The 25,334-nt window shown below is 37.8% G+C and overlaps 1 protein-coding gene across 5 annotated transcripts; it reads right to left on the bottom strand.

The window, feature by feature from the left end:
- Positions 1 to 2,999: 2,999 nt before the first annotated feature.
- On the bottom strand, positions 3,000 to 24,733 carry LOC129315599 (histone-lysine N-methyltransferase ATXR3). Of its 5 annotated transcripts, XM_054959435.1 has the most exons (21): positions 24,337 to 24,733; positions 21,754 to 24,126; positions 21,557 to 21,613; positions 19,495 to 20,637; positions 13,003 to 13,373; positions 12,371 to 12,922; positions 12,184 to 12,287; positions 10,639 to 11,677; positions 10,436 to 10,507; positions 8,827 to 8,937; positions 8,618 to 8,718; positions 7,664 to 7,763; positions 7,474 to 7,569; positions 7,077 to 7,244; positions 6,861 to 6,986; positions 6,656 to 6,709; positions 6,018 to 6,265; positions 5,823 to 5,931; positions 5,604 to 5,712; positions 5,410 to 5,518; positions 3,000 to 3,452 (listed from the first exon to the last, which is right to left on the bottom strand). In XM_054959435.1, exons 2-21 carry the CDS (start codon positions 24,008 to 24,010, stop codon positions 3,368 to 3,370), a joined length of 7,011 nt encoding a protein of 2,336 aa, XP_054815410.1. In that variant the 5' UTR covers positions 24,011 to 24,126; positions 24,337 to 24,733; the 3' UTR covers positions 3,000 to 3,367. The 5 variants fall into 5 exon arrangements, with proteins under 5 accessions (XP_054815410.1, XP_054815409.1, XP_054815407.1 ...); XM_054959434.1 differs by having other exon boundaries at positions 5,410 to 5,712; positions 13,003 to 13,370; positions 24,337 to 24,728; XM_054959432.1 differs by having other exon boundaries at positions 5,410 to 5,712; positions 21,754 to 24,166; positions 24,337 to 24,727.
- Between the last annotated feature and the right edge of the window lie 601 nt (positions 24,734 to 25,334).

Here is a 25,334-nt window from a genome sequence, read left to right as displayed (position 1 = left end):
CATGTGGGGTGGATTTCTCTTTATTTTTTTTACTGTCTCTTCATTATAAATTTAAATTATTTAAATTAAATTTATATTTTTAAAAATTATTAAATTTAAATTTTTAAATTCAATTTAATCGTTTAAATCTTTACTGATTTTTTCTTTTTTTTTTGTAAAAGGAAAAATTCAACTTCAATTCATGTAGGGTTGCACACAAGATAAATTTGATAAGACTTCGACCTAACTTGAGGTATATTTTTTTTATAAAAAGAATTGAATTAAGCAACTCGTAGTCCGATTTCATCCTAATATAACCCAAATTTGGATAGGACTAGATTGGTCCAGTAGTATTAAGAGACTGGTCCCGATCTTATGTAGTATCTCATTTTGTTTTTTTCCTTTTTCATCTATGAGAGGTAACAATTTATTTTAACATAATAAACTTAATTAACATAATAAAATTACTTATAGTGATATAAAATTTATCACAACAACAACTATAAATCCACAGCAATATCAAACAACAACAAAAACTATTTTAATTACAATACAAATGATTCAAATCAAACAATTTTCAACATCATTGAGCAACCTTCAACATGTCTAAAGTTCATTACGTTAGGCTAACAATAAATTTCACTAATAAAAGGAGAAGCCTAATATTGGTCAATATTAAAATTTTGTTCAATATTCATAGCATCACAAGTATAAAACACACACAAAATACTAATTATTATTATAAATTAACTTATCGTGATATTACTTAATTATAATTATATTAAATACTTTATAGGATCGGATCAGACCAAGTGATTCAAATACTTGATCTCTTGTCCAGTCCAATTTAAAGAAAGTTTGATCTTTTTAGTACTAAAAGGCTAATGTTTATCTGGATCGAATAGAATTGGTTTTATCTCAAGTTGGATCAAACCAAACTAAACTGAAGAACTTTTGCACAACTCTAAATCCATGCATGTTGAGACATAAGAGGGCATTCCAATATTAAAGCAAACCGAGAGTGTTAGTTAGAGCAACTCGTGAGTAGTCAAGGGTAATGCAAGTCTATTAAAATTTACTCACTCAATCTTTATATATAAGGGGTTATTTAAAATTTTTTTTTATCTCTAAATATAAGATATTGTTAGCATATTTTTTAATAAATGGATCATTATATTCTTATTAAATTAGAGAGAATAAAATATAAGTATCGTCATTAATTTACTTTAAAAAAGAAATTTATTTTTTATTTATAATAATTATAAATAAAATTATAATATTGTTGTATTTTTAATTAGATAACTAATTTTTATTAATTTATATAATTTAATTAAAAATATTTTATATATATGTACGGAAAGAGTAAATATGAATAGGTAGAGAAGGAACACAGGCTGGGTTGAGATAAAAAGAACTGGGAAGTAATAACATAAAGAAAACGAGGAAAGCAAAAGCAGAGTGAAGGAGAGAGCTGTGAAATGGCATGGCGGTGAGCGATAGCGGAAGCAGATGCAGTGTGTAGTGATGCAGTTAAGGCAATGATTGTGTTTGTGGCGAGAACAGCTCCGACATCGGACACTGAGGTGAGGTGTCAGATGTTTCCCCGATCGCCCCTCAAGCACTGACCCGTTACCGTTGGTTCTGCGAGGTAGCCTTTTCATCTCTCTCTCTCTCTCTCTCTCTCTCTCTCTCGGATAAACTTTCATTTCATCCACTCTCTCTATTGCCATTCTTCCATTCATTGGGCTATACAACCGGGTATCATACAATTTTACGTCCAAAATAAAGGGGCATTATGGCTTTCTGATTTTAAAAAAATAAAACTAACATTAAAAATACATTTCTTATCATACGTATTTAATTTAAATTTTTTTTAAAAAACAAAGAATACTAAAAAAAAAACTTCCCTTATTTTAATTAATTGTGCCTTGCGCTTTAATTTTTTTTAAAATAAAATAATAATTAAATTCAAAGATACTACATACTTGAGACTTGCCCTTCTATGTTGCAGCTCTCAAATCTCTCATTGTGACCATATCAAAATTCAAAAGATTGTGATTAAAGCGAGACATTAGCGGAAATGTGCATAAAATAAATGATCATATCAAGAGAACAAATAACGAAAGATTTTGAATTGGTGATGAAGATTAGGATTTGACTGAGTCGTTACCAATACGAGACAGGGAAGAATAAAGCAAAGGAGAAAAATTGAAAGAAAAAATGGGGAAAAGCAGGGAAGAATAAAGCAAGGAATGTGATTATTATTATTATTATTATTTTTTGGGGGGGGGGGGGGTGTGTGGGTTTGGTGGTGGAGACGTGAGAGTCAACAAAAATCAAGAGGAGAGATTGGATTAAGAGGCAACAAAAATCATAAAGAGGAGAGGAACGTTGGAGGAGGGAATAGAAAGGAGAGGGGCGGCATAGTGAGAGAAGAGGGTTTAATAGCAAGGCAGTCAAAATCAAGACGCATCGGAATTATAAAGGCGGCTAATTAAGAACTCATACGTCCTTATCCCCATGGAAAGAGGTAGATATTTTGGAGACAATGCATTCCTTTTACTTCTTCACTCTAGTCCATGTCTTAACTCTTGCTGAGCCTACAGATATGACTTGCACAGATTTTTTGGATTTGACTTGAATTTTCATCTTGGAAATTAAAATGCGGGTGCGACATCCACAATCTCACTGCCAAGGAAGCCGTTGAAATTACGTCACAGGCAAATAATAGATTTTTTACACCCAAAACGCTGATAATCAGCAGCAAGCAATAGAGGTTCCGGTATCCCTGCCTTGTCCAAGTTATTAGGAGCTCGTACACATCAGCATGCAAACTCTTTCTGCATGCCCTGGTAGCCTCTCCTGTACATATCATGACATGTACTTGCAAGACTCTTGACTCCAATTCACGTGCTCTCAAAAATCTGTGCTATGCCTTCACTCAAGGATGGTGCATACAGAAAATGAAATGCTCCACATGTTTCAACATAGGGGAAAGAAGACAGGATTGAGAAACACGGTAGTGCCTGGAATAGACATTTTTTCACCTTTCATTTCATATTAGATAAGAGTAAAACAATGCCCTAAACCAAATGAATTACAAATCAAAGGTCAAGAAAAACTGTACACAAGAATGAGGAGAAAGAGGACTCGAGAAATAATGATTTGGATTCAATAATTACATACTCCCCACGCTAAAAGAGGCAGGCAGCTTTGAATGTACCACTCCATATTCTAATGTTAAAGAGTTCCGCCCAGAAGGCTCTGTCAGCTTCCCCAAAACCTTACGCAAAATTTCATCTGTCCCACATGGCATGGAATACGGCTCTTCTGTGCTTCAACCAATGAACCATTTCCCAGTCCAGTGGAGTGTTATTTATAACAGAATCTAACATTGGGCTGCCAAAAAATTTCGGAGAAGTTTTGAATGACCATATCTTTTCTTTCGGCCAGGGTCTCTGCGGCTGCTTCTCCTAGATAAAAAGCAGATGATCAACCACCAGTCCAACTAAATTAAAAATCACAAGAACATGTCTGATCTAGCCTTAGAGCATGCAAACGGTCAGATCAAAAAACTATTCAAACAATAGCAATCACGTTCTCCAGAAAGGCATACAGGGACATGTAGCTTATACATTTTGTAAAAAAAAAAAATGAGAATTTTTTTTTTTTTTTGTTTTACAAGTCAACTTAGTATGCATACGTCCACTAATATCAACAGTCTTACAGAAATCTAGACTACCAGTCTACCACAAATGACATTGTCATAAAATTTTTTCAAGACTTGTAACACTTAGTTGTACCTAGAGAGATGAAATGACCATGAAAGATAACAGATTCCTTTTCAAAAAAAAGGAAAGAAAAAACAAGTGGCCTTCACTTGATACCATAAACTCTTCATTGGCCACTAGATAAATAAATCAATAAAAATCTTTCACTCCTGAATTGAAGTGATCTTTGGCATGGCATCAAAGCCTCTATGACCAAAGTGCACCATCAATTCTGTTAAATATTTAACTTGGACAAGGTATGGTAGGCATGTGTTTTGTCCCAGCTCAAGACCCCAAGGACTTTCATGACAAAACGTGCTAGAAATTATAACAACAACTATTCATGAGCTTTCACTTAACACACTACCATTTAATGTAAAATGTCCCTCCTATAACCAAGACATTGGTGTCCTCCATTATTCATTAAATTTAAATAACTCCATCAATCTCATCTTGGTTAGCAAAATGAAAATCACCAAATTGAATCCTCTACAACCATGCAAGTCTATGAGGAAGATTACATCCAGGGCCCACTTCCCCTCTTTACACCACAACAATCATGTCTTTTGATCCTTTTGACTACTCGCTGTGGTCCTATTTATAGAGTCGAGAGAGATTTTTTTTTTATTTCATTTATAAGTTACTTCATTAAATTTTCATTGTAAATTTTCCCATATGAGTTTTATTGAATGTTAGAGACAGAAAATATGTTATTAAGTTATGTATATTTAATAGGGACAAAGTTGAGAAATTATTAAATTTTTTTAAAGTTTTTCTTAGTTTTGGTAAAATATGTTGAAAGTGCTTTATAAATAAATCAGAGGAGTATATCACAAGCAGTTTACAAAAGATCAAGATTAAAAAATTACACCTTGTAAAAGGAAAGAAAACGTCCAATCTCTTCCAGCCTCCACAAAATGTAATTTCACAGAACAACTGAACAAGCACATCTATTCAAAAAAAGCACCCACAATCCAATATCTTCTTTCAAATGCAATAGGCAGTTATCAAAAAATAAAATATTCTACAATAGCCAGCATAAACCATTAACCAGCTACTACCCATCAAAATCCCAAGCATTGTCATCTAGCTGCAGGCAATCTCTCCGAACTTATACCCTTTGTCATCCACTTCTACTACGTTGTATTCTAGGTTGCACAGATATGAGTACGAGTATTTGATACGATACCACATGATAAGGCAATATGGCAACTTTTCAAAATTTTAAGATATGGGTACGGGGATGTTTACAATATATAATTCAACATTTTATGATATAGGTATAGGTATTTTGATTTTTAAACAAGGATTTCTAAAATAATATAAGGTATTTATAACAATCAACCAAAATATTAAGTGTTTTTTTTTTCAAGCTTTTAAGTGATACAGAAAAAATTTGTTGGAAAAAAAAATCATTACAAATGTTAGAATATGCCATACATATGCTAAAGTATCCTATGAGTACTGTATCGAATGCAGATGCATTTACTTTTTTGGAAGTATCCATACTTCATAAACGCATTGTACCAAATAATGTGCTTACCAATTGGTTTTCAGGCAACATGTTATGGATAAACGTGTACTGCAAGTTGTTTTTCATGCAACAAGCACAGAGCAGGTCGTAACTAGAGAACTTGATGACAAAGCTTACGAAACTAACCATTCTTGCCAGCATAGATCTGACAGTTCTAGGACCGTAGACACGATGCCGTGATGGCTTCTGAGCCTTTGCATAAAAGGAACCCACATCTGGCAATGACAAGCAACCCCTGCGAGCTCTGGCCAGATTACTATCTGGATTTGCATTACTTTGGTTATACCAAAAAATTAGCTGCCCTAAACAATAATTTTCACCATATGTCTTTCGATACTCCTGAAATCCTGTTCCCAGCTTGTCAGCATACTTGGGACCTAAGTCAAGTGGACTAATATAGACAGGTGGAGAAGTAATAGCTTGATAATCCTGCAAGGAGAAAAGTAAATTTTTTTAGACAATAAAATTGAATTCAAGGGGTAAAAATAAACTTTTAATCATAACCGCAGGTTCTCAGAATTTGCAGTAGAAAAACATACCCGTACTCTAAAGAAGCAGTTGGTATAAGCATAAATATGAATCAAGTCAGCAGCAGCATCATGCCGACTTTTGTATGTACAAGGAAGATTTCTGACCTCATCCCTCAACCTTTAAAAAGTGGGAGTAAACACATGGTAAGGGTTGCATATTCATTCAGGCAAAATACATTCATACGAAAGGGGCAATTCACTTACCACAATAGAGATTTCTGGAGCTCTTTTTGAATATCTCCAGAACCTGAAGGATCATGAGAGTGGATTTTCAACTTGAGATCATTCAAAGTATCTTCTTCAACATGAGGAGTCAAGCACTGAAGAAGCTCCTCAACAAATGACTCCTCTCCTTTCCAGAGGAGGGAAACAGCTGCTTCAGGGCTGAGCTTTTCAAGTGGAGGTGGTGCTTTCCGTGGATCACCAAAAATACATCTCATAACATACCTTACCTGTAATGTCAATTAAAGGTTAACATCATCCTAAAATTACATAAAGTAAAATAATTGCAAAACCATGACTCTAGATTGAGATCCCCTGGTACACTGCAGAGTGCAACATAATGCATGAACTTCTGATTCACATGGAATCATGTAATTTTGAAGGACTTAACATAAAAACATGCTACGTGGAATTCTAAAAAACCTATAAACTGTGATTCCAACCAGCTTCCAATATACAAGGATATCAGCCTACAGTTTTTAAAAATTCTTTTAAAAAAAGTTAGCCTTTACCATCTTTTGGGTCCACAGTTTAGCATCAAAGCATTAATACTCATGTTCATTCTAAACCAGAAAAAATTTTGACAAACACAAACAGAAAGATGGGGGAGGCACCATCACCTTATCAAGAGTGACAGCAAGATTCTGCAGCCTTTGGTTGTACACACCCTCAGCCTGAGCCATACAAAAAAGGTTGATGGGAAAAGAGTTGGAAAATTGGGCATACGAAATTCCAAATTGCCTTTAAATTTTTTCTTTTTTGGTTGCCAGAATATGTATATCTTTAGGAAATAAAGCAAAGCAGGAAAAAAGACAGCAAGCACACCTGAACCTCTGCATCACTCCTCTCAACTTCAAGACATATATCTGAAAAATATTTCCTTTTTTCTTCCAGATTATGCCTCAAAATTTCCTCAGGAAGTTTAGTTCTTTCAATATTGATGAATCTCACCTTCACCGCAAGCATCATTGGAGCAGAATTAAAAATCACAGCAAATGTTTTTTTGAAAAATAAGGACAAAAAAGGAAGAAAGCCACTTACAAGGCGAGCTGCATATGCAACTAGCCAATCTGGCAGGCCACCAAGCAAACAACTGCCTAAACCAGCTCTTCCCAGATCATTATAATCCTCCTCAGAAACAGAATTCAATTCACAGGCTTCAAGCATCAGATAATGACGATCAAGAATTCCATGCCACTCTTTCAGCACCTAAGAGGATGGACAACAAACCCCAGTTGACAGATAAAATTATCAAAGATTTCAAATTAGAAAAGAACAAATATTATTCAACTTATTTTTGCTAACTCCAGGAAAAGGCTTAGTGCGGATGTGAACACTAGCAAGATAATAAACGTGTGCAGGAAACCCAGCGATGTTCACACACACACACATCTTTGCTAGTGACCCTAAGTAAAAGAAGGTTCCCAACAATCCAAACCTTCTGGAAAGCGCCTTCACCAGTCAGATTCAAATAACTTCCCCTACAAACTTGGCTCCCACACAAACACACTGAAGCCTCATATTCCTCCTTGCTCTACAGTAAGATGAACAGGTATTTATCAGACATGATATGCAATAGATAGTGTTCTTCTTTAAAGTAGAAAAAGGTAGTGGAAAGGAGGACAAACCTCTGTGACAGAATTATAATCAAAAGTGATCTCCTCACCATGTTGTATTTTACGAACAGTATAAATTCCAATTTGATAATGACCATCAACAGCTGTAACTCTGGACGAGAAAGGAAAAGGCAGGAAATGATTACCAGGAATTAAAAAGTAGTTCAACAATGTAACAAAAAGTCAGGTGACATTAAGAACTCGAGACAGAAACAGTAAAAAAATGGACATTTTGAGAGGGGGGGCAGATTGTCAATTGCTTAATCTCAGAGTCAATATCAATGTCTACAAAGAGGGCTAAAACATGCAGATACAAAATTTAGTATCAGTTAGATTAAACTTTTAGTCCTACAGCATCTTTGCTGCCACAGCCAGGGCAAAGAAAAAAACTAATCTAAAAAAAGCAAGTACTTCCAATTTGTTAGAAAGCAGCCTCACAATTTTATTTGCATCAAGGAAGCAAAATGTCACTTTTTCACCATCAATTTCATTAATTTGATGGTCCAGTTTATAACCAAATTTCTAAGACCATAAATGTCATTAGGTAACCCTTGCTTTGTCAATAATTTGAAGAGAGAGAGTGATCTTCCCAAAACTAAACTAAAATTTACTCAATAAGAAATTAGCTAGTCACAAGAGAAAATTACTTGCTTTAGAACCTTTTTGGGCCACAAGCAGATTGCAGGCACTACAATTTTCAAGGCCCTCAGACTTAGAAAACAATTGACTGTTGCCTGTGCCATACTTCATATGGAAAATAGAAAAAACAAAGGAAACAATGATAAAATGCGTACAATAAGAAGCACAATAAATTCAATTGGCGAAGTATAACAGAATCTCTTACACAGGTGCAACAACCCAAAACAAAAGCAGTGCACTAAAATAAGAAGCATTTTTTTTACAAGAAAAATAAAATCAAGTGCTTTAACTACGGGTAAACAAAAAATGCAAACAATAACAGCTTACTTTGCTTCGCAATTAGGCCGGCATGAATGACATATTCGACTAGCATAGTTAGCCTTATGCATGGCATCAACAACAACTAAGTCATACCCATCAGCATCGCCCTGCCATGTGCAACACAATATTGATTGTACAGAGAGCTGGAAGTATAAGAAAGTATTGAACAATACACATAAATATCAAAGAATTCTAGTCTGAAGTAATAAGCACACCTTTGGCCGCTCAAGGTAAATATTATAGAACTCAGGAGCTGGATCTTTGCTATTTTTCTGCAGAGAACGTATTCCATCTTGTTTCTCAAACCACTTCCACACAGGATAAACCTATAAAAGGAATTTAAGGGGGAGAATTATGCCTCACAATCACAATATCATGCAAGCGAATTATGTTGAAGACTAGGTATACTGGACAAGATTATTCATAGAAGATATACTAAACCATAGCGGACATCAATTAACTTGAACTAGCACCTCATGATAGTTGCGCATTACTAATTGTTCCCTTTGTAATAGAAGTCAGCCATGAGACTTTCTATAAAAAAAATTAATTAGTGAAAGCCAGAATTAACAATCCCTTACAAGATGGTGAAATTGTCATTTATTTTATTTTTAATTCTATAATTATTGTCTGGGATTTATGTATCTGTAATTAACTAATTGGGATATTTAAAAATAAATCAGGATTATTTGAGACAAGGCATTTGAGCCAAGGAATATGCCATCTCCTCTTTGTCTACTACATGGGTATTAATTTGAGTATTTTTCATAAGTTTAGTTGGTTCCTCTTCCTATACGAATCCCTCAGGAAAACCAGAAAACCCAAACCAGAAAAAACACTGAAAATGTCATAAAAATCGACACATGCATTTGCATTGGAGAAATCTTGAAGCACCATTTCTGCATAAAAGTTATGAAATTCAATGAGTTAGATTTATTTATATGCACATGGTTTTCACTAAAATTTCAGGGAACAGGCGAACAGCAGACAGCACTAGCTACATGTGATGAAAAATGGAAGACTCCTGCAAGGAGTAGGAAACCCTAGGATTTGATCAGATTGATTTTTGTCTTATTAGTTTATTTATTTTATATTTCTTTGGATTTGGATTATCTTTTAAATAAATTTAGTTTGGGTTAGGATTATTTGATATTATCTAGGATTATATCTTATCAAGGATCTTGTTTATTTTAAATTTGAACAAGATTTAATCCTATCTTTTAGGGTGATAGCAGTTTAGTTTAACTAGGATTAAAGATAGGGCTCTTTAGGATTAAAGATAGGGCTCTCTAAATAGCCCCCGAGTTTCTTCATTTGCAGGCTTTTTAATGAATTGAAAGAGGTTGAGAATTTGTGTTCATTCTCTCCCTCAAGTTCCTTTCTCCCTTAGTTTCTCTCTATTTTTCTTCCTCCTTTCTGTCTACCTCTCCCTCTTTCTCTTCTCTCACACCATTCCTCTCCCTTTTTCACATCATCATGTTATTTGGCTCAGTTGGAAAAAGTCCTCACAGGAATAAACATTTAAAACCATATGTTATGTCCATGCAATCGCCTGCTTAGCAATTTAGTTTCACGTTTAAATGTCAAAGTTATTTTTTTTTTTTTTTTTTGGGGGGGGGAGAGATCATAGCTATTTTGATCATGTTAAACAACGTAGAACTATATATCCCCAGGAAGCTTCCAGTTCTTTCCTAACTAGTAGAAAAAAATGTTCAGATACATAGAAACCTGAGATCTAATTGAAGACGATAGACACATGCATCATATGCACATCAATGAATCCTTAGAAAAAGAAAGCAAGTTACCACAAAACCAAAGCCATACCTCTCCCAGAAACTCCACAACAAAATCATCTTCGCCAAATCCTTCTTCTTTGTTGCAGACAACACCAAGGCCCTGCTCAGTTCAACCCAATTGGTAGTAACAAAACAGAAGGGAATATTAACTGAGCAAAAAAACTGAGAAGGGAAATAACTTGAGAAAATGGTAAAAAATACAACTGAAATATACAAAAAAATTGCACATACCTTTCTATAAGCTACATATTTGTCATCCAGGCGACTATCTATGGCTTTTAGGATACCCTGACACATTTGAACCATCCTCGCATCACAGTCTTCCTCAGCAAGCCTCTTAATTTCATCAATAACAGGCAGCAAAGGGTAGCTCATTGGAGTGCTTCCCGTTCCAGTAAAATGCCTAACTTGCTTATTCAAAGTCCGAAGGAGCATGTCTTCTATAAACACATGCTTCTCTTGAAGAGTCCAATCTAACTCCTCTGGCATAGAATCGAGCAAAAGATTGTGCGTATAAGGATCAATTCCATAAACTTCTTGCTCAATAACTTCATCTCCAAGCTGTTTTCTTGGTTTGTAGTCCTTGACTTCAGGAAGTTCCATATCTGACTCCTCAGTGCCATTTTTTTGTGCATTCAGTTTTTCTGCATAGTCATCTGGTAATGAAACCCGCATCTTCCTCTGCACATCCTCCTCATCAGCTACAGTGACATAATGGTCAATGACTTCATATTTCCGGGTAACTGGAGGAACTAGACTTGCTTTTGTCATACGAGCACCCCATTCACGATCATCAGTTATGAAATCCAAACCCTCATCAGGCATGAAGTGTCCATCTCCTCTTGACTCCGCAATTCGACTTTCTGAATGGATTTCTTGGTCACTTTCACTGTCAGAGGTTGTGGTTTCATTGTCACTCTTGCTGTCTTCAGAAGAAATGTCAAGGTCGTCAGATGTTTCACCTTCTGAATCAAAAGATTTCCTATTCAACTTTAATAAACGTCTCCTAATTTCTCTATCAGAGACATAGCCTCCATTATCTAAACTACTACGTGCCCCATTACTCTTATACTTCCTCTCAGAGACCAATTTATTCTTCCTATACTTTGAGGAAGTTGAACTAAACAAGGATGGTGAGTCATTTTCCCCAAGCTTCAGTGATGCATCTCTGTCATTCAGAGACTTGGAACTTCCTTCCAACCGTGTTGCAAGCTGAATGAATAGCGTAACAATATGGTTCATATCACCAGCATCACCATGATTCTTTGCTCTGTGAACATTAAGCATAAGAACACATAATAGATAAATTAAAAACTGGAAGGAGGGAAATGTCCATGAATCATACCCAGTTTAACAATATAAATCCATAAACACAGGCAACCACAGCTATGCTTTTCAAAATTTCAGGGATAATATCAGGATGTAGAAGAACTTGATGATAGCAACCGTAAGCCTCCCAGATGTACATGGATAGAAGATAATTAAATGTAAAAGGAATAGAGCATGCATATAGATTAGAGTCAAACAGAGGAACATTCATGACAACAAGAATCGGTGTCAATGACTTCTTTTCCAGTAAGAACTTAAATTTTGGCCGTGTTATCTAGTGCTCAATCAGGATACTAGCAAAATAATAACAAAATTCAGGGTTCTTTCTACGTTTTCTCAGAAATATTTCAATAACGTTCATTGTTAAGGGTCAAATCTTATCATATAAACAGAGCACAGAAACATTCATCAACTTCCAACTAAAAAGAACATAGAACTAAAATTTACTTTATTGCATCACGACACATCCGGCTGATGTCCTCCTTGACAGAGCTCAACCCCCGACCACTGTAATAACCAGTTTTCATTTTAGCTTCGATTTCGGCAACCTGCTAACAAAAGACAAAATTAGACATAAAACTTTGGGAATAATATAGAAGACCTGAAAAATGGCAGCTTGAATATATGAAGGTACCTTGGTCACGAAAAAGTCACAGGGATTTTCCTCCATAATTTCCCTCAAACTAGAAACAATAAATTCCTCCATCCTTTTATAACCATTTTCAGATTTCTTAATTGCCCATCGTCTGGTACGAGCATCCCTAGATAGAATGGAAGAGGACCTTCTGGCATCATACAGTTTGGACCTCTTGTATAAGTTTCGACGGAATAATTGCTTTGCTGTGTCTCTCTTATCCACACTATCAAAATAGTCCTTCAGTTCACCAAAATCATCCATGGCACCTAGATTGCTGGTCTTGGAAACAGATGCAGTTAGCTCAGCGATCTGTTTAAGGCTTTTAGTTTTATGTGGCTCTTCTGCTGTTTTGCTTATGCGTGAACTTCGGCCCTTGATCCATTTCACATTGGGAAATTTAGAAGTCAACTCATTAAACTGGCTGCATCCTCTAATGTCTATTGCAGATAAAAAAGGAAAAGAAAGAAGAATCTTCTCAAGCATTTCCGCACTAATGCTGGTGCAACCAATTAGAATCATAGATTTGATCTTGTCTTTCTCATATCCATTCTGCAATCAAGTAACAGATTAGATATTGAAGAAATTTAAACTGTTTCTAAGATGTGTAAAGGAAATGTATGGCAACATACCATAATGCTCCACAGTATAGAATCAGTACAAGAATGACTCAAGGATGTCAAATTGACCTCTCTTGAAACTTCCTTGTAAAACATGACAGCAGCTCTCCAATGCTTGCAAGTCAACGAAGCAAACACATGGGACTTAAAATCAGATCTTAAATAGTGGAAAACTCGTGCCAACACATGACCATCCAACAAGCTCCATCTCCCCACTTCAAAATCAGCTGTACCACTTTCGTCTTCATGGAAAGCAGCATCACCACATAGGTCATCAAAAGTGGATTCATTCCTCAGGACAGTCAAACCATCTTCCATATCACTGTCTTCTTCAGTACTATCAACCAGAATACGAGCTCTTTTGGCGGCACGTGCATCACCTTCTGAAGTTTACAGCATCCAAAACACAATGCCACCCAGAAAAATAAAAAATGAAGTTAATCAAGAGACTGTGTGAATGAAATCATCTAGGATAGTCCCTTACAACATATAGAACCCATAAGTGTGCGAGACAATGAAGCCACAAATATTGGTTTGAGCCTTGGAGGCAAATTTGCTAGCCATTAAACTGCATTCATACAGGTCAAGATAGAAAAATACTCTAAAGGGAAATAAAGCCGACACACTATAACTAAAAGAGTTTTAAAGACATAAACCAAGCATTTAATGCAACATAAATAAATAGATTACACCAGAATATGCAAGAAGATAGAATATAAACATATACTCTCTCTGGCCCTTATTATAAAGCATTTCTAACCACCTTACTAAAGACAAGTGGTTAAGTCATTAACTTAGTTCAAAAAAAGAATAAACTTCCAATTTTACCCATATTTAAATGAAAAAATTTCAAATTTGCATCACATTATGTCTCACAATTAATGAATTTAAATAGGGGTAATATTGGAGAAATGTAATTAATACCCTACTGAGTGTTTTGTATTAAGGGCCACCAATTTTTTTTTTTTTCAGAAGATGCCTTATACTATGGACCAGAGAGAGAGTACAAATTATGAATAATTTACACAAAGAGCAACTCAGCACAGTACTCTATTATCAATCACATATTGAAAATGATAATCATGAGTAAAACCAAATATCATTAGTCAATTTTAGAAACATCGTGGGTGAACAAGCACTCTTAAGATTTTTTTCATAATGTGGAAATTTTCAAATTTGGATAACGACAAACACGACAAAAAAATGTATATTGTTGGGCCTCCCAACAAGTAGGGCTGTGTTTACACAAGGAAGCCCAAAGGAAATACCCAAGAGGAGAGTAGACAAGGGTAGAATGGGAAAAACACAGTAAATAACAATACCTGACACTATCAAGGCAGTGAAGGGCGTAAAAAGGGTGGGTAAAGACACAGTAGAGGAAGGAAGTAGTATGATCTTAGTGGACAAAGACGTGGTTTCTCAAAAACCAGGCTATGAGAGGGTTCTTTATGTTCCCCCATTCTTGTTCAAAGGTTAGAGATAGGCCTCTGTGTGAGACCTTATTAGTGGTTGTATTCTCTACATCTTCCCTTCATAAAGAGGATACCCAGTGAATTTCTCTTCATTAATCTACTATTATTCTCTATTCATCTGTTATTGAAATTGGTCCTATCATTTTGGTATTAGAGCGGGCTGCTCTGGGGTATAGTTGATACTAGAAAGGAGGGGAGTGTTGAGCATTTGGAACAAGCTGTTAAAGAGCTGCAAAGGAAACAAGAGGAAAACACAGAAAAACTTACCAATGTTGAAACCTCTACGACGCTCATCTTACGGCAATTGGAGGAGTTCAAGGAGGCGTATGAAGCTGCCAACCCACCACCTTCACCACTATCAAAGAACAAGCCAAGGAATGAAACTAGAGACACGAAGGTTTTCAATACCAAGGAACATGAAGAGATAGGACAGAACGAAGGCTTTAAGCACCGTTGACTCAAGCTACCTCTGCTTGACAGCAAGGACACGTTACAATGGATTTTCAAGGTGGAACAGTATTTCACGGTGAATGGTGTTGGAGAAACAAAGAAATTAGATGCCAACATGGTGAGTTTGAACGGCAAAGCCTTGGCATGGTTCCAATAACTCGAAATGCCCACCCTTGTGGATTCATGGCAGGAGTTCAAAATGGAAGTGACTAACAGGTTTCATTGTACACAACTCAGTAGGGAACATGAGTGTCTTTTAGTACTCAAGCAAGAAGGAACAGTGGCTAAATTCAAGGAGGAATTTGAACAAATTTTGTCTCACATAGCCATAGTACCCAAAGAGATGCTAATGGGAGCCTTCTTGAATGGTCACAATGAAGAAATCAAGGCTCATATACGACTAATGAATCCCAAGAGTGTAAAGGAACTCATGGATTACGTAAGGCAGGTGGAGGTAGAAATAGAATTAAGGAAAAGGTAATAGAGGAAAAGAGAAGCAAATCCGTGAAGATAATGCTGGGCAATCAATAGAGCGACATCAACATCCTAACCCCTAAATTTAGTGTTGTCGAGACACTTCAAAACTTGGGGTCACCTGCTAGGATGAAAACGCAAGGGGAAAAGACTAGTTAAGAAATGAAGACATCGCAGCTAAAGACGGTGAGGCCTAATACCTCATCGATCAGCAGTAGTAGTAGCGTGGTTCCACAAAAAAGACTCTCAAAGGCAAAAATCAACAGCAAATGCAAATTGGGCCTATGCTTCAAATGTGAGAAGTTTGGCCCAAACCATAAATGCAAAACAACTCAGGCTTATTGTGTTGGATGAAGAAGAGGAGGGCCTATGTGAAGGAGGCAACAGTGCCCAAAAGTGAGGAGACCAACAAAGAAGGGGAACCCACATCCCTTGAGTTGTCGATGACTCCAGCAATGGGATTGATAAGCAAAAGAACGCAAAAGATGAAGAGGAAGACACAAGGGCATGAGATCTCGATGCTCATCAATTGTGGTGCCACACATAACTTCATGGCTACTACACTGGTCAACGAACTCCAAATTCCCTCTCAATTCGTTAGGAGGTATGCAATCACTGTTGGGGATAGAAGGAAGGTTGTCTTGAACCTAAAATGTCCTATAATGGAGTTAGATATACAGGGCATCCAAATCAAACAATCCTTTTATCCATTTAATCTTGGCAACGTGGATTTAGTGTTGGGAGTTAAGTGGTTGGAGTCACCTGCGGAAACACGCACGAATTGGAGACAACTCCATATGAAGGTCAAGGTGGGGCGACAATGGGCATGCCTCAAGGGGGACCCTTCCTTGACTCAATCCCAAGCTTCTTTTAGATCGATCAAGAAGACAATTAGAAAGACAGGGGCGGGATACATCATTGAATTAGCATCACTATAGCAGCATGAGGAAGTGACTCAACCAATTGTGCAAGGAGAGTAGGCCAAGAAACTTAAAAGAGTTCCCTATAGTTTGCAATCCTATCAAAGGGCTACCACCAAGATGCACCCAAGATCATGCTAACACGATAAAAGAGGGTTCGCAACCTGCAAGCACAACGCCATACAGATATAGTCATGCGTGAGCAACATCAATTGATGAGCTCAAAAAAAAGTGCTCGAATGGACTCAAATCAAGTATTTGGGTCACATCATATCTATTGAAGAAGTGGAAGCAAGTCCTTCAAAAATCACAGCAATGTAGCAATGGCCAGAACCAAAAAACTTGAAGGCATTGAGGGGGTTTCTTGGTCTCACGGGGTATCACCAAAAGTTTGTGAAGGGGTACAATCGGATAGCAGCTCCACTGACTCATCTACTTAAAAAAGATTCCTTTAAAGATCTCAAAGCTACCACAACCACTTTACTCGTCTTGGCAATGCCTGACTTTAGCTAATCACTTAAGGTAGAAGCAAATGTTTTGAGAAAAGGAGTAAGGGTTGTTCTGATGCAGAAGGGACGCCCAATAGCATATTTGAGGCAGAAATTATCTGAAAAATACCAGCAAAATTCTGTTTATGAACGGGAGTTAATTGCAACCGTTCTAGTGGTCAAAAAGTAGCAACACTGCCTGTCCAATTAGCCATTTATTATAAAAACGGACTAGAAAGCCCTCAAGTATCTCCTCAACCAGCAAATATTAGCACCTGATCAGAAAAAGCAGGTGACCCAACTTATGGGACATAAAATTCCAGATCTAATACAAGCCTGGTAGAGAAAATCATGTGGCCGATGCATTGTCCAAACATGATGTAGGCATGGAATTGAGAGCCATATCCATGTGGCAATATGAGGGAAATGATGAGTTAGTTGCTGAAATTTCAGAGCATGCACGCCTGCATGAGATTATGTTGCAACTTATAGAAGGGAAGGAAGCACCAAAAGGGGTATGCCGTGAAAGCAAGGGGTAATTTATTTTGAAGGGAGGCTTGTGCTATCCAAAAACTCCCAGAAAATTCAAAGAGTTCATAAAGTTGATAAAGGAATTTAATGATTCACCCACAGGAGGGCATTTGGCATTTGAGAACTTACAAGTGTCTTGCTGCAACGGTATTTTGGGGAGGTATGAGGATGGATATTCACCACAACAAATATGCAGCACTCAGTCCAGCCAGACTTTTGCAACCTTTGCCGATTCCTCAAGCGTCATGGGAAGATGTTAGTATGGATTTCGTTGGGGGGCTACCCAAAAGTGCCCAATTTGACACAATCTTGGTGGTATATCGCTTAACCAAATATGGGCATTTCCTTCTTTCTCGCACCCCTAAAGCCCAAGAGAAGTGGCTGATTTGTTGATCAAAGGTCATTAAACTGGATGGGATCCCAAACTCCATTGTATCCAATAGAGACTGTGTCTTCACAAGTCAGTTTTGGAAAGAACTCTTCAGCTTGGCTGGAAACCCTCTCCCTCTCAAGTTTTGTTGTTCTTATCATCCAAAACTGATGGTCAAACCAAGATGGTTAATAGAACTTTAGAGACTTACTTGAGGTGTTTGGCTGGAAATACCCCTAAGAAGTGTCTAAGATGTTACCTTGGGCGGAATATTGGTATAATGCTACCTATCACAGCACTACCGAGACCACTCCTTTCAAGGTTCTATATGGGAGGGACCTTCCTACACTATCAAAATGGAAGGACCAGCCTTCACATGTTCAAGCAGTGGATGAGTTAATTCAGGAAAGAAATCTGATTCTGCATGAACTCAAGAGACAACTTGAAAAGGCTCAAGTGAGGATGAAGAATCCAGCGGAAAAGAATCAAAGCCAAGTTCAATTTAAGGTAGGGGATCTTGTTTACCTCAAGCTGAAACCATATAGGTACAAATCCTTAGCTAAAAAGCCAAACAAGAAGCTGTCACCCAGGTTTTACGGGCCTTACAAGATCTTGGAGAGGGTTGGAAAGGTGGCATATAGGCTGAAGTTAGCTGCAGCAGCTCGGATACACAATGTATTCCACATCTCTCGGCTGAAAAAGGCTCTAAAAACCTCAGTTACTGCACAGCCCCTCCCTAAGATCTCACAGAAGAATTGGAACTGTAAGCTCAGCTGGAGGAGATCAAGGAAATAAGGGAGGCCAGCAATGGGAAGCTTCAGCTTTTAATCAAGTGGATAGATTTACTAGACCATGAAAATACTAGGGAAGATGCAGAAATGATTAAGGCACAATTTCACCTTGAGAACAAGGTGTCGCTTGCAGAGGGAGGGAATGTTGGGCTTCCCAACAAGTGGGGCTGTGTTTACACAAGGAGGCCCAAAGGAAATACCCAAGAGTAGAGCGGGTAAGGGCAGAATGGGGAAAACACAGTAAATAACGACACCTGACACTGTCAGGGCAGTGGAGGATGTAAAAGGGGCGGGGAAAGACAGAGTAGAGGTAGGCAGTAGTATAATCTTAGTAGAGAGGGCCTAGTCTCTCGAAAACCAGGCTGTGGGAGGGTTCTTTATGTTCTCCGTTATTGTTTGAAGGTTAGAGATAGGAGTTTGTGAGCGAGACCTTATTCATGGTTGTATTCTCTAAATTTTCCCTTCACAGTAGAGGATACCCAGTGAATTTCTCTTTATTAATCTGCTGTTATTTTCTTTTTTCATCTGTTATTGGAATTGGTCCTATCATATACACATAGATATATGTGAACAAACAACTAAGTAAACAATAGCTAAAAGGCAATACACAGAATGGTGAGAAAGATGAACTGAAAAGGGTGATTTTGCAAATAAGAAATAAATGTGCCACTGCGTCAAAAAATTAAAAGTAATATAAATGGATGGATGCTGCTAAGATAATAAGTTTGTAATACTCCTGGTCCCACCAAAACAAAATTGAAATTTTATTTTTTTTTTGGTTCAAGGAAAATGGATTCCAGTTGACCATTTCCCTCCCCATACCAAACAGGCCCCAAGTTTTCTCAAAAGCAAAACTAAAGAGACAAAAAAGGGAGATGATATAAAGATTCGGTAACAAATGATTTGGGGGAAAAGGGCAAGGCATAACTGTGCAAGGCAGCGCAGCCAACATTGCAGTTAAATAGAACACAGGATGGCTGTAAACTAATAAAACAAATTAGCCATTACCTGATTTCCAATATAATTGCTTTTCATTCTCTTTCTTTGGTTGTCTTGCATTGATCCAGGGATCCAAAGCCTCATTTATAGCTGCAGCAAACTCCCGGCTCTTATATGATTTCATTACCAATTCATGTAGCTTCCCACGAGTATAACCAATAAACTGAGGATGCAGACGGTCTAACAAACTGATATTTGTACAAGGTTCATTGAATGACACAACTTGAGTTTGCAACAATGGAAGTCCAGAACATTTTCCAGCTGTTGAGCTACTTTCTTGGTGGCATTTGAGACTGGCATCAGAAGTTTCTGCAGCAGATGTAACAGGAACCCATAGTTTATCCCATTTCCTGTAAACGCTGCTATGTTTTTTTATAATTCCTTCATCTACTAAAGCCTGAAGCTCTGAAAATGATGAAGGCCCTCTTTCGCGCCCAGAACCATCAAGATAATACCAGTCACCCCAATGTAACTGTAAGTCATGGACTGTACAGAGACGGTCTTTGGAAGTGTTGACAATTTCCGTGTTCAGGCAAGAAATTTGATCACTAATGGCTTTTGACTGAGAATCCTCTTCAATTGATGATCTCTTGCTATCACTGCTTGAAGAGAATGGGCGAGTAGACCTTGAATGATGTCTGTCCTTAACTCGGATTTTTTGTCGTGGCTCAGAAACCAATGATCCCTGGTCATTGACCACACAAGCATTTATTCTTACCACTGGAAGAACATTTCCCTTTACTCCTCTAGCCAAAAAGGATTTAGTTTGAGCTGTTCTGCTTGCAGTGCTACAGTCAGCCCTCTCTTCAGCACAAAAGGCCCAAAGAGGGAGATCAAGCCTCCTGCTTTGAGAAGGATAATACAAGTCATCCTTTTGAGGCCAGCGAGGATCTTCACATCCAGATTTAGGCATTTCACATAATGAAAACCCATCATTTAGGACAAGTTTCTTCCTAGAAGATCTATCTTGAACATCATCATTCCTCTTCCAGTCACCACCTTTGCATGACCATCGGCCAGAAAACCAATCACCAAAGGCAACTCCGTTGTCCTTGTCAAAGAGCACGCTTGACTGACTGTCAGGGTCCCTTGATGCAAAATCAGTTCTTGAATCACATTCTTCTCTCGGAAAATTATCATGCCAAGGAAAGCCTAAACATACAGAAAAAATTCTCCATGAGGTGCATGCCTCTAGGTGCACCATGTTTACCTTTTAATTCTCCAGATGAAAAGTAAACGTAAATTTACAAATTAAGTTCTGAGACATAATATGATGAGCAAAATCACAAGTTCCATACTCACGGGTCCAAATGTATGATTTAAAATATTATTCATCTAATATGCTTGCAAAACCCATTTTCAAATACATTGAAGTCTATAATGTCACTTCATCAATTTAAGGCCAACATGACATACTAAGCCAGATTAAATGACTGACTATGAATAAAGCGATTGACTCAAACGGAAAATTCAGGCACAAAGAACATAAGGATGAAAGTTCCAAAACTAAAATGATTTATGAAATATTAAATGAATTATAAACAATCACTGATCAACACCCTACAATAACAATTTGGATTTTACATATGAATAAATCATGTGTTTCATTAAAATACACGTAAATTACAGATAATACAAGTTCCAATTTTCATTGACCACCTAACCAAGATCCATCGACATCAAGAAAACACATGTAAAAACTTGCAATATTCAAAACTACTAAAGGAAACTTCTGTAGACCAAGTCAAAACACCCATAACTGAAAACTTCAACAAGACCACCTCAATATCACTAGAGGTCAACTGAATTTTACTAAAATGAGTTAAAAAATCAGGAGGAAAAAGGACCAACAAACCATTTGAATACAACACGAGAGAGAGAGAGAGAGAGAGAGAGCAACTCTTCAAACGTGGCTTACTCAAACTAATAATTATATGGCTCCTTTGGAAAAAAAAGATATCAGCTTCAAATAAATATAAATTATCAGAAACTCAGAATTCATAATTGACAAATAAAGACAAAACATTTCTAAAAAGTGAACAGGGGCAAGCAATGTATAGCAATAACGTACCTTCATAGTCACCCAATCCCTCCCAATTCGCATATTCAAAATTCATTTGCAAAGCTTCTGCAAGACAATAAATAAAATATGACATGTTGAGAAAGATCAAATTCTGAAAAAACAAAAAAATTATATAAATTGTAGTATTCAAGAAAAACTTCATACATAGAGAAACCGCATAGAATATTTTTGAAAGAGCAAAATACCTTTTATTGCTTCAAGCTCCCTCCCAGGAATTACATCATAACCCTCTAACAAAACTCCAACCCTTTCATCAATGCGGAATTCCTCTAAAGTTTCAGATAAAACCACAATGTCATCAGGGCATATTGGCCGCAGCAAAGGAGCTGGCATCTGCTGAAAAGTCTCAGGTCCAGATAGAAGGATATCTCCAGTATCAGCCAAAAGATTACCAGGAGCTTCTGGAGGGCTTACAAGCTGAGTTATGCAGTCCGACACAATGGATGGAAAACCATGTGTTGCCAATGGTGATGCTGCATTCTCAGCTGTTAACCACCTGTCACTATCTAGGTGCTTGACAAAATGATCAGACATCAGTATGCCCTCATTAACAAGAACCTTGATGTCAGATAATTTCGAAGGCCCATGCTCTACACCACTATAATCAAGATAAAACCATTTCCCCAAAGACGAATCAGACACCACAGGAACATGTGGAGGAGTATCACAAATGTCCATATCTTCCTCCATTGAAGGCAGCTCTTCTGGAAGTAGCTCAATGCAGGGAGATTCTTTGCAGCTTACAGTAGGGCTGCAGGACTGCTTTTCCTTTCCAGGCTTCTCACTGTTGTCTCTCTCAATAGACCCATTTACATCAGGCAAATTCTTTTCACCATGAGAATCTGTACCAGAACAATCTGACTCCCTATGCATGTGCTTATCCTCATGATCTTTGCAACTATGCGGTGAGTGATGCTTTTCACTTGATATCATTTTAGAATTGTTTTCTCGAATGCTATTTAGCCTAGGTCGATCTAAGGGGGGTTGTTCACCCAAATTTGGTGTCTGATCCCTACGATCATGATGCCGACGTCTGTCTTGTGGGGACTCAGCATGAGTTGGACTTCTTATTTTATGATCATTGTACCGGCTTCTATCCCAAATCTTTTCATATGGCGACTTCTCACGACCATGGGGTGATTTCTCTCGAATATATGGAGATCTGTCACGGCCATGGGGGGATTTCTCCCGAATATATGGAGATTTATCACGCCCATGTGGGGATCTGTCACGACGAACTGGAGTACGATCTCTATGATCATAATACCTGGAACGATCACGTGGAGATCGCTCAGAATGACCAGGGCTACGTCCATGCCTGTCATGAGTTGTCCTGGTAGGTAAAGAAGATTCATGATTCCGAGAATACTTGTCTGCTGATATTTTTGATGAAGAATTTCGAAAAGACCTCTCGACAGAGCGATGAGAATGGTGCTCTGAATGAAGAGGGCGGCAGCTTTCATCAGAAAGCCTTCGACTTTTTAAGCCAGCATAATCTCCATAATGCTTGCGCTCACTGCTGTCTGAATCATTACCATGCCGCTTCAACCGACTACTCACAGAGTATTCCCGAGCATGGTTCCTCCCATTGCTATGTTCATTTTTTTCCTCATCCACGATCATTGAACTAATCCTTACATTCCTCTCTTGCCCACTCTCCCATCGAGGAGCACTCTTGGCATGCTGGCTCCCATTTCTATTAAATTCTTTCTTTCTAATATAATCACCTCCTGTATATCTTCCAGAAGGTGGCGTGCGTTCACGTTCACTTTTCCACCCTTTCTCCCTGCCTGATTGATACCTGCGCATTCTGCCGTAAGCATAATCATCCTTTCCAACTTCTCCTCGATGCCATCTATCAGGAATAATTTCTCCCTTCTCAATGTCGTCTATAATACCTTTACCCAAGCCACATTCCCCTTTATCACCCTCTCCTCTCCTGCTCCTCTCCGGAACTATCTCTCCCTTTTCCACATCTTCTCTTCTCCATTTTCCATAAACAATCTCTCCCTTCTCCAGCTCTCCTTTTTTACATTTCCCAGTAACAATCTCTCCATTCTCCATTTCACCTCTCCGTGGCTTCTCTGGCACAAATTCTCCATTTTCCAGGTCATTTCTTGACCACTTCATAGTGCCCAATTCACCCTCTTCCATCTCTTCTTTTTGTACCTTTTCCACGTATGTTTCGTCATTCTCAAGTTCATCGTTGCTCTTGTCTCCCCCATCCGATACCAATTCACTTCTTTCCACCTGAAATTTCTTTGCTGGTTCTTCTTTCTTCGCCTTCATCTTCTTCTTCCGATCACTGTCAGCAAACTTGAGCAACTTAGAATTGAAACCATTCCCATTTGTGCCTCCGCAAAGCGTTTTTTCTGCATTCGGCAATCTCTCCATAATATGCTGCTGCTGCAAAGGCATGCATGCGACGCCTCCATCGCCCATGGAAGTCTCACGTCTTGTTGGAAGCTCGAAACCCTAATTCTCCCCTGTCCCGGGGCTGTCGATGCTCATACTGCAAATGCTTCAGCTCTCCTCAATTGGCGCCCAAGTTCAAAACCCTAAAGTCCAAAAATTCAGAAGAAAACATAGAACACAAATCTGAACCAAATTAAATGCGGGGTTTATAGAGATAAAGTGGATACAGACGCATACGAATAAATATGAAACCCCGCGCAATGAAACCTGCTGAATTAAACCCAGGACGCAGCCCCATTAAAAATCAGGAAATACAATTGAAAGCAAGAAGGAAGAGGGGACGAGAAAACTACCAAGAAAATTAGCGAAGTGAAGAAACAGATCGGCACGACAAATCCCGGCCGCTGAAAATTGAACAACAGGAGAAGAAAGTTCAGCAAGCCCAGATCGCGAATCGCATAAAAAGTTATAGTCCTTGATAATCCTGTGTCACTCCCCCCCCTAAACGTTTTAGAACATCTTGTCTGTGGCGCCTCTTCCCTGCGATATTATATATGTGTGTTCTCGTTTTGGTTTGTTATTGAAAGGGGCGACCTTCGTGTCAAATTTTTTTTCCGCCTTTACGTATAGTTGGTGTTTTTCTTGTTGATAACTCGAGAAATAATCCCGCTTATACGAAAATGCCCTTCGAACTGAGAGAAGGCTTTCTAGCGAGAGTCGCAGAGCTGGCCCAAGGGAGCTGCTTAATCAGTCAGTCATGTCCAGACAGCACTAGCATGGAACTTGGCCCCCCTTAATCCTCCCGCTGGTCTATTTATTATTGTTAGTTCAGCTCAATTCAAACGCGCACGCGCATATTGGCGAAGGCTGAGCAGCCATTCAACAAAGTCAGAGCAAACAAAAAGCAAAGAGAACAGAAGTTGTTATTATGTGATTCTAGGCAAACTGGGTGAACATGGAAAGAATGAACATGAATCTCGCGCAATTTAGCTTGTATGGCTTTTGAACGCATATAACTATATTGCTGAGTATGGGCCAAAAAGTCCGCGCATAAATGAATATATGTACTCGTCTCCTCGTAATGCGGATGAGTTGTGTCTTGTGAAGCAAAAGCAAACCAATCCGTACTATCTTGAGCACTGGAGCTGAATCAACGTCATGGTACAAACTTTACAAAATTGAGATTTAAGTGGTTTGATTTCTGTAAGCTAATTCACAAGCAACGCTGAAAGATATTCATAAAAACATGATAGAACTAATTAAATTGAGTAATTTAAAAGAACGTAGATAAAACCATTATAAATAAGGTTTAGTGTTTACTATCTATTGGATTGTTTGATTTATTGTAATT

This window comes from Prosopis cineraria, unplaced genomic scaffold, assembly GCF_029017545.1.
Source record: "Prosopis cineraria cultivar Desert tree isolate PC_DT_omini unplaced genomic scaffold, ASM2901754v1 PC7, whole genome shotgun sequence".
In the NCBI taxonomy this organism is placed as follows: Eukaryota; Viridiplantae; Streptophyta; class Magnoliopsida; order Fabales; family Fabaceae; genus Prosopis; species Prosopis cineraria.
The sequence above is the reverse complement of the archived record's forward strand: the minus strand, read 5'-3'. Positions and strand labels throughout refer to the sequence as shown.